At 32.2% G+C, this 16,307-nt stretch overlaps 1 protein-coding gene across 2 annotated transcripts in view; it reads left to right on the plus strand.

Annotated features, from left to right (window-relative positions):
• Positions 1-11,620, plus strand: part of LOC106466499 (neuroligin-4, X-linked-like) — a 79,566-nt gene extending 67,946 nt beyond the window's left edge. The window contains exons 4-8 of one of the 2 annotated variants that reach the window (XM_013926793.2): positions 313-1,105; positions 3,447-3,556; positions 6,804-7,306; positions 9,615-9,863; positions 11,024-11,620. In XM_013926793.2, the coding sequence (XP_013782247.2) occupies positions 313-1,105; positions 3,447-3,556; positions 6,804-7,306; positions 9,615-9,863 (1,655 nt within the window). In that variant the 3' untranslated portion in view covers positions 11,024-11,620. The remainder of the gene's footprint in view (positions 1-312; positions 1,106-3,446; positions 3,557-6,803; positions 7,307-9,614; positions 9,864-11,023) is intronic. The other variant, XM_022395053.1, reaches the window with a different exon arrangement.
• Positions 11,621-16,307: the final 4,687 nt, after the last annotated feature.

The raw sequence follows: 16,307 nt of genomic DNA on the forward strand, positions 1-16,307 counted from the left end.
TAACGAGGAAATGTTTTCGATACTAGAAAAATACTTATTTAATGAGATAAAGAAATAAAAGACAATTGAAACTCAAATATCTATACAGATGTAGTAGTTTGCGTTGTTTAGAAAGAGCCTTACTACCAATCACTAATTGGATAACCCTTTAGTTCAGTTACTAGAGCACTTGTCTAGGATTAAATCCGAGATGAGGACATATATTGTGTAAAAATAAAATTACCACATACACTTTTACCATATCTTTCCTTAAAACAAATTCACATTTGGGTTGTTCGAATAGTATTTTTCCTAAGATTTTGTCTTTTACAGATCTTTTTCACCGAGTCATCCTACAGAGTGGATCGGTTTTCAGCCCCTGGGCCATCGCGAAAGATTCACTCTTTTATGCTCGTCAGGTAGCAGAAAAACTGGGTTGTCCCACCAACATTGGTACCTCAACGATTAACTGTCTTCGACATCGTCCTCTTCAGAAAATATTAGACGCCTACATACAGATTCCTGATTATCTAACTACATTTGGGCCAACAATAGATGGTATATCATTACAACACGACCCAGAATACCAAATGGAAGAGAACAGTGACATTAATCGTCAGTACGACCTATTGTTTGGAGTCACTAAGGCAGAATACATTTTTGGATTTTCGGCGAGAGAAGAGAAATTTGGGATTGATCTGGAGAGACGGAATCGAATTTTTCGTACATTGGTGAGAAACCTGTATAACTACCATCAGCAAGAAATTTATTTAACTATCATGAACGAGTACACTGACTGGAGTCAGTTTGGTCAACATCCTTCTGACTACTTACTCGAGAGAACAAATGATGCTTTAAGTGATGCCCTGATTGTGGCACCGCTTGTGAAACTAGGGAATTTGCAAGCTGGTGTTCGGGAAAACACTTATTTCTACGTTTTCAACCACCAGTCTGAAGAAGGTGATTATTCTTCTAAACTTGGCTGTGTCCATGGGGAAGAACTTCCCTACATTTTTGGTGCACCGTTGGTGGACTCTTTAGCATATTTTCAACCTAACTACACTCGGTCGGAGGAGGCTCTATCTGAAGCTGTAATCACCCACTGGACCAATTTTGCTCGATCTGGGTAGAGTATTAAAGTAGTTAGATTTATTAGACAAATTTGACAGGGGTAGAGTTTACAATAACCAAAACAGCAAATGCTTATATTTTTGGTATTAATATATTTCATTTCGAGATATATTGAATTGTACTCTTAGCCAACTGTCACCAACATTATTAACATTGTAACAAGAAAAAACAAATGTAATGAAATGAAATTATTATTCTTACAGAGATACATATATTGTATTTCATTTTGCATATGTATAGCTATAAATTAATTTATTTACGAAAATAAAACAATATTTATATTAATTTTATTATCTGACTATATTCACTACTCTGATTTACCTAACAGGTTAAGTGTTATGAAATTATAGGATATGACTCACTATATATTATGGGATTCTTTGATCCTTTTAGGCATTGAATACTCTTCATTATTCATAAAGTTGTAATTAAATCATTATGAACACAGATTTGTAATTGACACTTTCAGTCTTCTGATTCCAATTATACATTCAGATAAACTGATGGTTTTGTTACTAACAGTGTTGGTATTTCACATATTATAACAATACAATTTCAGATTCTCTAGACGTTCTGTAGTCTGTCTTAATAGGTGTTTAATGAAACCGATTTGGATAAGATGGTTCTCAGCTTTGAGATATGAACTATTCCCATTTTCTATTAGGTATAAACAAAGATTCAATATTGTTTAAAAATAATAAATCAACTCATATACAAAATTCTTATACCCTTTTTGTCACTATATATAGTAATCATGCTATTATTATTATTCGCAGGAAATTAGGATTCCTCAAAAGTATCTTAATTCGGAATTAATAATAAACACAAATATTATATCAGTCTCATAAGTGTTTATTGTTGTTTTGGTTTTTCCTTTAACCTGGTAGACTGACTATACGTGGTTTAACAGCATAGGTCATAAAATACCTACAGCAGTTACTTATAAGATGATAGCTGAATTTACGTTTCCGTTGTTGATGATAAACACACACTCTTGGATAATAATTAGGTATTGAACCTATATTCACTTTAAAAAATCGCACACACTTTCCACATTTTACATGAACATTGAATGGACACTTTGTTATTTTTTTAAAACCCATTTATTTGCATATGCAAAGTGATTATGTAATACATCGGATGATTACTTGAACCCTATAAATGCAGAAATGTAGTCATATCATAGCTAGTTTACAAATCAATACGAAAGAGCCAGGATCGCTCGGGCTTATAAAAAGTCATATACTAGGTGCCTATTTAAAAGGAACGTCGTTATTGAATACCGTTTATTTGACTGGCTGTTCATAAACTTCTATCATCAGTGGCAATCGAAAGAAAGTAAAAAAAAAAAAAAAAAGCTGTGGCTATTAACTGCACGTAACAAACCGAAATAAAATATTATTAGATATGGTTGTAAAGTGCAATAACCATTAGGTCATGTCCCAGTTGATCGTTAGGTTTTTTTCAACTATTTCCAGCTGAAGGACATTGGCAAAATCTGTCATATGGCAGCCGACAGCCAGTCTGAAAACCGCTTATCTCAGATGCAAGTATGAAAGCACGACTTCTGTAGTGCTTTTGGAGCAAGTTGAAGAGAATGGACGGCTGAAAGCGTGTGATGTGGTCTGATAAATCGCATTTCACCCTTTTCTGTACTGACAGCAATATGCAGAGCATCACGCAAGTCCTTTGAATCTGCTAGCATGATGCTAGAGTTGGTGTTGTTGGAAACTGAATTATTAAGAATGATTTCATTCACGTACAGTTACTTTAAATTTCTGAACTAGTTAGTCAGTATTTGGTCAGAAGATATTAATAATAAACTACCCAACATTTTGCGTAGCCACGCTAATGCAGGCTATCATTACAACAAAATTTAATTCAACACGTTATTAGTGGGAACTTAATCATTTGTTCAGTCACTTTCTAAACTTAGTGAATTAGGATGTATAGTTCGGGAGAAAGTCCTCTTTTATGAAATAAAAGGAGAACATATATCAAGTAGTATATATATTTTCCTATACATCATAAGGTGTACTTATTAGCCGTATACAAAAGACAAAGAGAGTTTTCAGACTAATTCTGGAGATAAAGCGTTTTACGTACAAGAAACATAACAACATTATTTTTAAAGCGTTTTACGTACAAGAAACATAACAACATTATTTTTGTTCTATACCCAGCTGGAGTTGTCAACTAGTGGTAAAAAAAATTAAGAATGAAAATATACTTTAAACTATGATCTATTCTTAATCACTGTATTAGCAGAAATAAATTCACATTTTGCGTCTATCAATGATCAATAGTTATAACATTAACACTTCTTTCTTATATAGAAATCCGAATTCGACTGGCTACAGGAATGGCAACGAGAAACTCGTGCCAAGGCTCAACCCTTTTGAATGGCAAAGATACGATCCGCTATATCAGAAATATATTACTATAGGTAAACAGTTTTCGTTCTGATTTTAATCTTCCTCTGTAATAACTAATGGAGGTGAGTATTCTCTGTGTTGACATCTCCCTAAAAATCCGTAAACAGAATTTTTTCTTATAAGATACAAAAACTGTGATGACCGGATTTTGACAGAGTAATAAGAATATATATATATATTTATCGCAACATCACTTTTTAAAACTCATTTATATCAATATCCAAGCTATAAATGTTTGTATTTCATGGTTGCTGCATAAGCTTCAATGAAACATCAAAATTTCTGTGAATATTTTCCCGGACTTGAACAATTTTATGCGAAACTAAAGGATTGTTTTTTTTTGTTTATTTATTTTTCTTAGAGCATAGTAAGCAATGGAAGACCGTAGACTTGTCATTGTCCCACCGGGGGACGAAACTAAAGGATTCCAAAATAATAAAAATTACCTCACTGAAAAGATTGGCACTATTTGTATTTATATTTAACTTTGCTTATCGTCCCACGATAGATCAACAACAAGTTTATGGAATTATAATGCTACAATCCAAGATTCGATTCCTCTCGGTGGACACAGCAGATAGCCTAATGTGGCTTTGCTCTAAATCAAATAACAACAACTTTGCGTATGCGTAAAGTCCTAAAATAATTAACTTTTGAACACAGTTACATAAGAGCGCATAAAATGCCTCTTCATAGAAAGTAAGCGAATGTATATTTTTCTAGTATACAGTTTACGAATTCACGGATAATTGTTATAATTTTACAAATATTTGTTTGTTTAACTTCGCCCAAAACTAGATGAGGGAAGGTAGCTAGTCAACCCCAACCACCCCTAGTTCTCAGGCTAGTATTGTTAGACCAAATATATAGACTTGACTGTCACTCTTATAATACAATGAACTACGAAATATTGGACCCATAATCTGACACACAAAAGTGTATTTAGTCCTCGAATAAATGTATTATAATTCAGTACCAATTATTCCAATATTGAATGTGTCGTCATCTAAACGTAATAACCATTCAGAATCAGACGTTATTTACCAAAAATTCCATTAAAACTTTTAAAATTATTTCTTCTTCACGAAATTGTTAGATTTTTGCTTTCTAGTACTTATAATTGTATTTTGTTGTTTCTACAAATAAGATTTAGAACTAACCCATTGTTCTAGAATTTATTTCTAAAATATGTTATTTAAATTAATTACTGAGAATTAGATTGCTTCGATAAGAAGATGAAATAAGAAACTTACCATAAAAAAAAACAATTATTCAAAAAATCATTAGCTTGTTTCCACAAAAAGAGGGCAGGATGGACGTTTTAAAAATAAATTATTATATATGTCTGTGAAAAAGTTCTATGATGTATGCCTCCACCGATGACTCGACGGCAAATCTGAGAGCTTTTCACGCTGTAAACCTAGTTTCGATACCCGTTGTAGGCAGAGAACAGGTGGCTTATTGTGTACTTTGTACTTAATAACAAAATATAAATTGTAAGATTACCTATATTTGCAAGACGTATCGCTAAGAAGCGCTAGTTGCGAAGAGATTGAAAAAAATTGTCTACTTCTTATTTCTTTGCCCACATAGATTTATTTATTGCGAAAAATATTATATTTAGTCCAATGTTTGCTCTTTTGTAAAGTAGTAGTTTGCTTATTATAAGCTTGAGAAGTTGTGCTTTTTCATAGAAATAACTAAAACTTAATTTTTATTTAGTTTCTCATTTAAGCTTCTACCAATGAAGCATGGCCAGGTGGTTAGGGTGCTCGACTCGCAATTTGCGGGTCGCGGATTCGAATCCCGTCCCACCAAACATGCTCGCCCTTTCAACCGTGGGGGCGTTATAAAGTGCCTGTTAATCCCACTATTCGTTAGTAAAAGAGTAACCCAAGAGTTGGCGGTGGGTGGTGATGGCTAGCTGCCTTCCCTTTAAAGTAGAGACGGCTAGCGCAGATAGCCCTCGTGTAGCTTTACGCGAAATTCAAAAAACAAACACATTCTACCAATGTTTTTGGGGCTTGTTTTAATCATTCTGTTATGGCAATTAAATAATTCGCTGATATTCAAAGTCGGTTTTATTTTGTTTACTCAGATAAGCATAAAGCCCAAACTACTCGACAACTATTCAAAGATATATATTTGGTTTAAAAAAATCTAATTTGAATTATTCACTGGTTATCTAAGCTTGGAAAATCAGATCTCAATCACATTTGATTTAGTTTTGATAATACGACATTCCAAAATTAATCATTTAGTTCCTATCAGATACGATCCTTTTGCCACCATACTTTCTACAACATTTTGTAAAATAATAACAATAATTTTCTGTGAGTACGTATACTGTATGATTTAGAGTGTTAATGTAAAACATATTTTATTACCTTGAAAAGATGACAATTTTCGAATCTGGCTCGTGCCTATAATTTTGTATATCTGCATGTGAAAGTTAATTATACGACTTGTGTATATGTAAAGCATAAAATCAATGCGAATAATGTCAGTCGTAGCAGAATATTGAGATTAAATTAGTTAATAAAGCACTGACAGCTGATTGGAAACTAGAAAGTTAGGAACAGATGCTGTCTAATTAACTAAAGGTCGCAGGAGCAAGAGATCCACGTCCACCCACAGTGTTAATTAATTGGTCTTCTCATTTAGGTTTCTCAAGCTTCTCGTCATATCGTTTGAAACAGGTTAAACATGTTCTAATAAAATAACTTTCAACTTAGTCATCATGCAGTTACTAAAGCAGTTAAAGTTATGTAATTGGAAGTTTATTTTTAGCATTTTTATAAGTATCTTTACGGTTATCACACCAGATACTATGTAGTCATATTATGATGTACAGTCATACTGTTCACACCCAAAAATTAATATCTAGTGATAATCATACCATTAATGAAAAATGTAAGATATTCTTCTAAGTGTTGTTTTCACTTTACCTGCACTAAGTAAAAGATTACTGGAAGTCGCATTACCATGTAAAAGTTATACAGAGTGTAGAAAAAAACCATTGTTGGAGTGATTTACCGTTTATGATTCAAAGGCAACATCAGATTTTGTTTCTATTCCTCCCTTTTTTCAGTTACAATATAAAAACCTTTAGATTTATCTAAGATACTTGCTATTCACATGTGTCAAAGGCATAACACGAAAGTTTTAAAAGCTTCAAAATTACTTATAGAAGGTTAAATAGTTCGCATGATGTACTTGAAAGTTTTAAAACCGAACTAAACGCTCATTCCCTAACAGGAATAAAGCCTCGAGTAAGAGACCACTATCACGCCCATCAGTTATCGTTTTGGTTAAATCTTCTTCCCGAACTAAACAGAGCTGGCTCGGGGGATATTCATTTCGATCATCACAGGCTTCGTGACTATAATAACCTGTACTCGTACGATGGAATCATACGCAGTCATCAGTCACCTTCCACTCAAGTTGTCACCACCGACTCCTTTACAAAGGAAGACAGTGTTGCCACGGAAACCAGTGAAAGTGTTGCAATTTCAGAGATGAAGTCGAGCGTGGAAGTGACTTCTCAAACTGCACCCCAGAGCGTCCTGATTGCAACAACCTCAACCAATAAAACTGAATCTGAAACGGTTGTATACCAAGAAGGAATATACTCCACAACACTCAGTGTGACCATTGCCGTTGGGTGTTCACTTTTAATCTTGAACGTTTTAATCTGCGCTGGAGTTTATTATCAAAAGGACAAACCCAGGGATTTCAAACTAGACAAAAGAATTTATGAGGTAAATGAGATTTATAAAGATTCGAATAAAACTCCACTTCAGAAATATGTGTTTACGTAATTTCTACTCAGAAAGATGTGTGATTGATAAGCTAATTCTATTTCTTCGCTCATTCTATTGATAGTTTTATAGAGAAGCACGTGCTGTATTTAAACAGCTATATCTAAACGTAAAAACTGTCAGCTCCTGAAATGCTGTAAAACACTTGGAGAGGAAAAATTCGATAAATTTTATCTCAAAAATCACAACAGTTTTATTTCGGAGAATCTTACAAAGGTATTGAACTAGTTAGTGTATTTAATACCATTATGAAAGCTTTCACAAACAGTAGAGCTTGTAAAAGTTGTTTCAGTCATTAATCATCAACACCTACAAATATTTACTGAAAAAATTATGCTCGTTTTAAAGATTGAAATGTTTACATAATCTGGATGGAAAATTCAGTAATTTACCAACCATTTTAGAATATAATACCATCCCAGTTATAAAATTTCCCTAGTGACAATATCCTAAACTAGAAATGCGTATAATGCCGATGAAACATTCAACTACATTTCATCTTCTAAGACTTTGATAAAAAAAACTATCAGTTATGAAAATAAGAAAAAATTTATCAAACTCACCTATCAAGCAACTAACTTATTTTGAGCATAATGTTAACAATTAAGATATGAACCGAATTTCTCATGAAGAACGATTTTCTAGGTAAGGTGAAAGAAACGGAAATTTTAAACTGTCATTATATTATGTTCTTAAAATAATTTGAAATTCATTACATTATACTATTTAAGCCCAACATCATGAATATCAGTTTATTGTTCATTTTACCTTAAAGTTCTAATATCGTGATCAGGAGTTTATTGTATACTTTACTCTTCATGTCCAACATCAGAATTAAAAATCAACATAATAATTAATATGACTAATACGACATACCAGTCTACCTTGGAGTATAGTATGTCATAAACCAAAAAAATGATACTAAATAGAGGGTACTCAGAAGAGCGCATACCTCCGCCACGTATTCGGCTCTCAAAAAATACGAATATGTGTCCGTATGTCCGTCATTATCAACGGCAGAACAATGAGACATTTTTGGCAGAACAATGAGAAATAATAATCTACATATGTCCACCAAGTTTAATCAAAAGTCGATCATTTCTGAATGAGTTATAGAGTAAAAATAGTGTGAAAAATCGGTGTGAAAGATGGCGATTTTTTTTATTTTTGTGGCCTTGACCTTCCAGAAATTAATCTCTACTAAGTTGGGTCACAGTACAAATGTATACCGCCTTTCGTATAAATCTATTCAGCCGTTTTTGAGAAATCTTGCTGATAAACACACAAAGAATCACACACATACAAACAAAAACAAACACACATACAGGAGTGAAAACATAACCTCCGTCCACCTTTAGTGACGGAGGTAAGCAGACTGATTTAATTCATCAATTGGATACTCATGCTGTTAGCGATATTTTCGGACTTAATCCCAATAACATCTCCCGAGGTTAAACGTGCTTAGGAGATTTGGGTTAGTCCAAAATTCATACACTAAGTTAGAATGTAAAGTAACTCTCATAGTGAAAACTATATCTAATAATAATCTAAAAACACTGAAAATATATATTTTACAAATATAAAACTTTTTAAGGAATACCATTAGTAAATCTAACATTAAAAACAATATAATATGAATTTGTTTAAAAAAACACATAAAAACTAGCGTTTGTTTCACGCACTGTTCATCGATTCTTTGATCTTTGTTGGAATTAGTACCTGTTAAATACAACTGACGCAACATGCTAATTGCAACACTATTGGAAACATATGAGCAACAGTCTAGGAGTCTTCGTTTTTTCTGTAAAAGTCAGTCTTGATTTTTAGTAAATTTCATTTATGTAAATATTCAAAGTGATAACTCCTAAACCATTTGAATGTTATTTTTCATTAATAGACGTTTCCGGAAATCTCTTACATCCAGTTATTTTGATATCTATACTCAAGTTGAGGTCAATTATTTGGATAGATTTATATGCTAACGAAGATCTAACACAGAAAGGCATTCGGCAATGTTAAGCCTAAAATAAAAGTAAACTCAAAGATTACAGAATGTTTTTATACCTCGAAATCACCTTTTCAGGGTAATCTATGAATTATTTGGGTGAATTATTAGCTCTTAGTCTAATAAGAAGGATTAGAGATCAGTAAACTGTTTAATGTCTGTTCTCACTAGCATGTAGCATTTCATTTATCATTATTAACAAAAATGTAACTTATAAATATACGTTATTTTACTTTTATACAGTCGCCGGATTGTACGGATGATGATCCACTGCCTAAATTGAACCAGATGAAAATGGATTTAATGCGCGCAAAAGCCCACTCTTCCACCATACCGTCCACTCATCCCCAAGAGCTATGCTTCCCACTATCTCACACTTCGATGGCCGTCAATACTGTTCCCAATTCTCTCGGACAACCGCTACCAGAGGGACAGCCACTCTTGGCACACAGCTTGCGATGTTCAGCGGCTAGCCCGGAGATGAAGGTGTGAGTAGGTGTCTATTTACGTCTGTAAGCATGTTTCAGATTCAGAACTTCATATCAGTCACTACAATCTTGATCTTTCTTCTCTGTAGGAAAGTTCATTTTATAAACCGATTTAGATTTAAAATAATGACCGCTAGGGAGCAACCGGTGTTCAATAAAATATACTGTTTTTTTTGTTTTTTTTTACTCGTTTGGCATCCTGTCCACGCTCACAGTACCTAATGGACATATGCATAACTTCTATTTAAAAATGTCTTTATCGTTTCATAAATATATCTAACGTGGTTGTGTTCTCGTGTTAAATGGCAAAAAATTAAAGTTTAAATTCCGACTTTATTTAAAAGGTGGTCCAGCATGTTCTGCGTCTTAAGGCAAACGTCACTGCTTGTTTAAGTTCTCATTATTCAAAGTGATGATTTGACTCAAATAGAAAAAGGGAAAGATTCACCTACTTAACTACGTAACCATGCATGTGAAGATTAACGACTTACTGGTAATTCATATTTTTCAATGAAATGGTAAAACAAAATTAGCGTGTCCTTACATTGCACCAATGAAGACAAAATCTAAGTATAGTGAAGATTTAAGAAGTTGATAACTTCACCTGACATAATTACTTAGTAATAGTAAATAGATATATATATTATTACAATTTTTGGTCAGCGGAATGTGTTTTCTTTTCTACAACCATAAGCTCTCAATAATTCAGCTTGACTGAAGGCATATAATGCCACACATTGGTTGTATTATGCGGTTTAGATGTTTTTGTTTGCACCAGAAGTTTTTACAATTCACAAATTTAATTGGTTCTCTTTCATAGGAAATGTGATAAATTAAAACACACTCAAAAGTTATGCAGCATTATAGTCACTCCAAAAAAGATTTTCGTAATTATTATAAGAAGCAAATAAATTTTCTTTGTTTGTTTGTAGTTTAAGCACAAAGCTACACAATGGTCTATCTGTGCTCTGTCCACCACGCGTGTCGAAACTCGGTTTCTAGCGTTGTAAATCCGCTGAGATAAATTTTGTAAGTGATAAAATATACAAATTACAAACATCTGTTAATCGATCTGTTGAAACATTTATTTATTTATTTTTTGTTCATTATTTGACAGCTTAGACTTTGATAATGTGAAGCTTTAATTTGAGTATATTTTTTTAGCTATTTTCAGGAGCGCCCTGGTGAAACAACAGTGTAACATTGACCAGAGAACAAAGTCCCATAGTAAGAGAACAAATTGAAAGCCATCGTTTCGAGACTGCTGGTGCTTTCTACTTTGGCTGCTACGTAAAACAGTTTCAGTACGAACCTATAGTTCGTTACCCTTTTGTTTATCATCTCAATTCCTTACGTCTGTACTGTATATTATTATAGCTGTACGCTTCATAAAAAAAGAAACTTAAATACTTTACCTTTTATTATAACTGTGATACAATGATTGTCATTAATTATCCTGCGGATCAAATATCGTAATATTGTACGCTAAGTGCACCTATTAGGTGTTACAAAATAAACGTAGTTGACAAAACCACTAATAAATAAAGTATTAGAATGTAAAAAAAAAATGTTTGGGGGGGACAGCTAGTCCTAAAGCTCAATGGAAGTTGAAATAAAAGTCAATCCACATTCTCATTCAAGCGTAAAAACCACAATCATGATACAGCTTAGGAAGTTTCTAAAGTTCTTTGCTCGAATATCTTTGTTGTAAAATGTCCCTTTTCGTTCTAGACTTTTAATAAAACAGATACTTTCTATTCATTTTTACGCCTTACTTTTGGAAAGATTCGCGCATCAACTTGATTCATTTGTCTAATACATCAAATGTGGATCGACGTATTTTTCATGCATTAACAACAAAAATGTGTATGACTTCAATAAAGTGAATTATGATAGCTAAACAGGTAAGTGAGTACTGAATGTCTGTCCTAATTCAATGAACACGTTTGTGGATGCGAAACTGAAATCAGTAAGCATTAGTAATTCGTTTTTTTATATTAATTTCATTAAATATTTACTTTATTGCTTTCATTAAATATTTACTTTATTACTTTCATTAAATATTTACTTTATTTCTTTCGTTAAATATTGATATACGTATGCGCAATATTTGGAAATTAGTATGGATATCGCTCTATTCGCAAACAAGAAAATGGTCATTAAATTCATAACATTTATAATAAAGTTATAGAATTTTTTATCGTTTTATATTAAGACTTCTTGAACCTACGTGTTTTTCTCACATCATGTATATAATAAGGCAAAAAGCGTAACAGGAGGAACGAGAAGCTGATAGTTGCAAACAACTAAAACAACATATTTTGTGGTTATAAAAAAAGTAATTTCAGGAAGACCAACCAATGACGAGCAAATTCAACTACTTCAGCAACGTGTTTTAGATATTAAAGAATGAGAGTAGAGGGAGGAGCGTTAAATTAAAAGCAAAAATTCAACTACTTCAGCAACGTGTTTTAGATATTAAAGAATGAGAGTAGAGGGAGGAGCATTAAATTACAACAAAACTCAACAACGTGTTTCTGATAGCTAAAAGGATTGTACATGGAGAAGAAACTGACTAAGAACAATTACTCAGCTATGTCAATAACCTTCAGCTATGTCAATAACCTTAGACAATTCTAGTAGAAGAAAGATCATCAAGCTAGGAACAAAAAATCACCATTTATTTTGTTTTTATTGGCTAAAAACGATTGCATTCAGACGAACGACAAGCCAACACACATTTGTTTGTTGTTGTTAAACACAAAGCTGCACAATGGACTATCTGTGCTCTGCTCACCACGGGTATCGAAACCCGGTTTTTAACGTTATGTGTCTTCTGACTTACCACTAAGTATATTCATTTATCTTGTTTTTTGTTTGTTTTTAGCTGTTGTTAACAGGAAAGATCGTTGACAAGAACATTTTAATTTCCTTCAAGGAAATTGAGTTAAACGTCAATAAAAAATAATAATATATATTTTATTTAATTAATGAGGCCTATATTCGCGGGCGAATGCAGCATGTCTCCGCCACACAATCCCAACATGGTCAGTTTTGACTCCAGAAAAATCGTGAAAAACACAGATAAATCGGAAATTGTGTGCATCACTAATTGGAATCTGCATGAAGGTATCTTTCTAACAATCCCATGTAATTTGGTTGACATACACATAAGTAGTTCACGAAAACCCCAAATTGTGCTTCCCTCATTGAAAAATTAAGCAAAAGACAAAAATTCCAAAATTATCTATATATCCCTGTTTTGGACCTGTAAAAAAGTACTTTGTACCAAATCCCATGTAAGTGTAGTAACTGTAAAAAAAACAACCTAAAATTATGCTTTTTGTGGCATTTTTACCCGCTATAATTACTAAAAATGGGTAAATCCAACATTTTCGTTTTCTCAATGTGTGTTGCCTGTAGAAAAATACATTTATACCAAATTCCATGTAAACTGGTCGACACAAGACTAAGTAATTGACCTAAATCCCCTAAAATTATGGGTTTATTAACCTTTTGACCCCCATAAAATGACCAAAAATGGACATATTCATATTTTCGTTTGTATAATATGGGGCCTGTAAAACATGTATTTTTGTATCAAATTCCATGTAAATTGGCCAAAATTCAACAGAGTAATTGTCAAAAACCCTAAAATTATGCTTTCTGTGGAATCTTGACCCCTATAATTACTAAAAATGGGCAAGTCCACCATTTGTTTGTTAATGTGTGGAACCTGAAGAAAAGTGTCTTCGTTTTGAATGCCATGTACATTGGTCAAAATACGGCCGAGTAATTGACCAAAAACCCACAATTATTTAGTTGTTTTTTATGAGCTCTGACCCCCCTAAAAGACTCAAAATGGGGAAATGAGCAAATCCAACTTTTTCTATGTCAATGGGTTAAGCGTGTGGAAATTTATATTTGTACTAATTTTCATCTTGATTACTGTAAATATGAACGACCACACAGGAGCCCAAAATATACATTTTGGGTAGTTTTACTTTTGACCCTATAGAATCCTTTATAAGTCCTAAAACAATAAATGAAAAAGATATCTGAGCGTCTTTGACCACGGTATTACCCTACCAAGTTTCAAGTTAATCCGCCGAGAACTGAAGGAATGACGGTCGATTGAAATGTGTTTAGAAGAAGAAGAAACTATAGATAAACAGTATGACTCTCTGAGAAGACATAAAAAATACTTATGGCTTGAAAGTTGTACAAAATAACATAATCAACAAAATCATAACATTTTCAAAATGCACATTTTTTCAGTTTAGATTTTTTTAAAGCTGTGATAAACATGTCATAAGGAAATAACCATTACAACTATTTAAGAGGTTCCAGTGTTATGGGCTTTCCAAGCTCTTCGTGGCAATTGTAGAGGATAGATGAATAAAAAGATAAGCTGAAGACCGTCATGATAATATTTCTTGTTCTTGAATATCTGATATTTAAGATATCAAAATCCTCATTATTTACAGATGGAAATTTCTTGATCATGTTTCTTGTTCTTAGATACCTGATATTTAAGATATCAAAATATTCATTATTTACAGATGAAAATGTCTTGATAATGTTTCTTGTTCTTGAATATCTGATATTAAGATATCAAAATACTCATTACTTACAGTTGAAAAGTCTTGATGATGTTTCTTTTTCTTAAATATCTGATATTTAAGATATCCAATTGCTCATTATTTACAGCTAAAAATGGCTTGATAATGTTTCTTTCTTTTGAATATCGGATAATTAAGATATCAAAATACTCATTATTTACAGCTGAAAAATCTTGATACTATTTCTTGTTTTTCAATATTGGATGTTTAAATTCTCAAAACTCCTTAACTTACATATTGGTTCGAAATTCTCAATTTTGGAGCAATTTTAATATAAAAAAGCGACAAGACATAAGAAACATAATGTTATTTAAGCCAACTTGTAAAGTAATTTATAAAGTGGTGTCTTTTTACTCGAAACTTCTAAGCTGGGGACTCGTTGCTATTTTATTTATCATTTTAGCAGAACCATTTCTTTTTCAAAATTTAATAGAAACATACTTCCTTAAAAAACCTATTTAAATTATGTGCATTGTTGTAAGATAAATAAAATAAAAGCAAGTTTACTCAAACAGGAGCATTTTTTCATTTATTATTCTATTTTAGATTAAATTTCAAGGTTTTTAGAGTAAAACAGTTTTCAAATTCATAACAACAAATAAAAACACACAGTAAAAATTAGGGTTATTTTACCTCATGAAATAAAGACATGGGAATGATAAAATAATATATATTTCAATCTTCTCTTCTTCTTCATTACAGTTATTTTAATTTAACTGAAAAAAAAATATTTAAACATAAAACCAGAAATTTAGATACTAGTATTTTAAATGTAAAGTGTTTTATGGTTATTTTCAAACTCTGAGCTTCAACCACAATATTGCTCCTTCTTAAAATATTATCGTATCCTCCATCTAAATGCCTACAAGAGCGTAATATTTTTTCATCAAGGACAAAATTCGTTCGATGAAGTAAAAGCATATTAATCATCGTCTATCTGAAGAATTGGGAATATAACTTACATTGTTAACGAGATCACTAAAGTGGCATGCGAAACCATTGACTCGAATTGTATGTGAAACTGAAATTTTTACATAAGAAGCTTCTGCTTTTCCCTCTTTAAATTCTACAAAACTCAAATCCTAATAAATCTAAACAGACTCAACGTTTCTTAAAAATCTCGGTTCTTTAAAGTACTCGCAAACTTTCTTTTCCTTATTGGGGAACTAAGGAACGGTAAGATATGTTAAAACTCAAGGTTAGTCAATCTTTCATCCTGATTTATTGCTAGCATTTTTTTCGTTCTAAAATAAATGATCGTACATTTCAAAGGATAAAGCTAAGCAGTGCTGAACAGCTGCGACCAAGGAATTAAGATACCAAGCAGTTGTGGAGCTTTAAATTTCCAGACAACAAAAATTACTCGATATACTTCACATGAAAACAACACAGGGTGTTTGATATAACTGAAATATTTAAGAACGATAAAATCATTTCAAGAACTAAAGTTTACTTTAGAAAAAATTAAGTTTAATGTAAGTTCGATTCAGTGTGTTCATGAAAAGTAGTAAACTCATCTGACTTTTAAATATATTCATGAATAGTAAAGATTAAGTACAATTCACCATACTTTTCAATGTGTTCATTAATAGTAAACACTAAGTAAAACTTATCTGATTTTTCAATGTGCTCATAAACAGTAAAAGGGAAACTTACTTAATTTGTGAGTTTCTTTACGAATAATAGAAACAAATAAAACTCATCAGATATATATCAATATTTTGACTGATTTAAGACTGAAAATTAACCAAAAAAAATCATTTAATCTGTTAGTAAGTCTAAGCACGGTAGCTTGTTTGTTTTTGAATTTCGCGCAAAGCTACACG

This window comes from Limulus polyphemus, unplaced genomic scaffold (genome assembly GCF_000517525.1).
Source record: "Limulus polyphemus unplaced genomic scaffold, Limulus_polyphemus-2.1.2 Scaffold74, whole genome shotgun sequence".
Taxonomy (NCBI): Eukaryota; Metazoa; Arthropoda; class Merostomata; order Xiphosura; family Limulidae; genus Limulus; species Limulus polyphemus.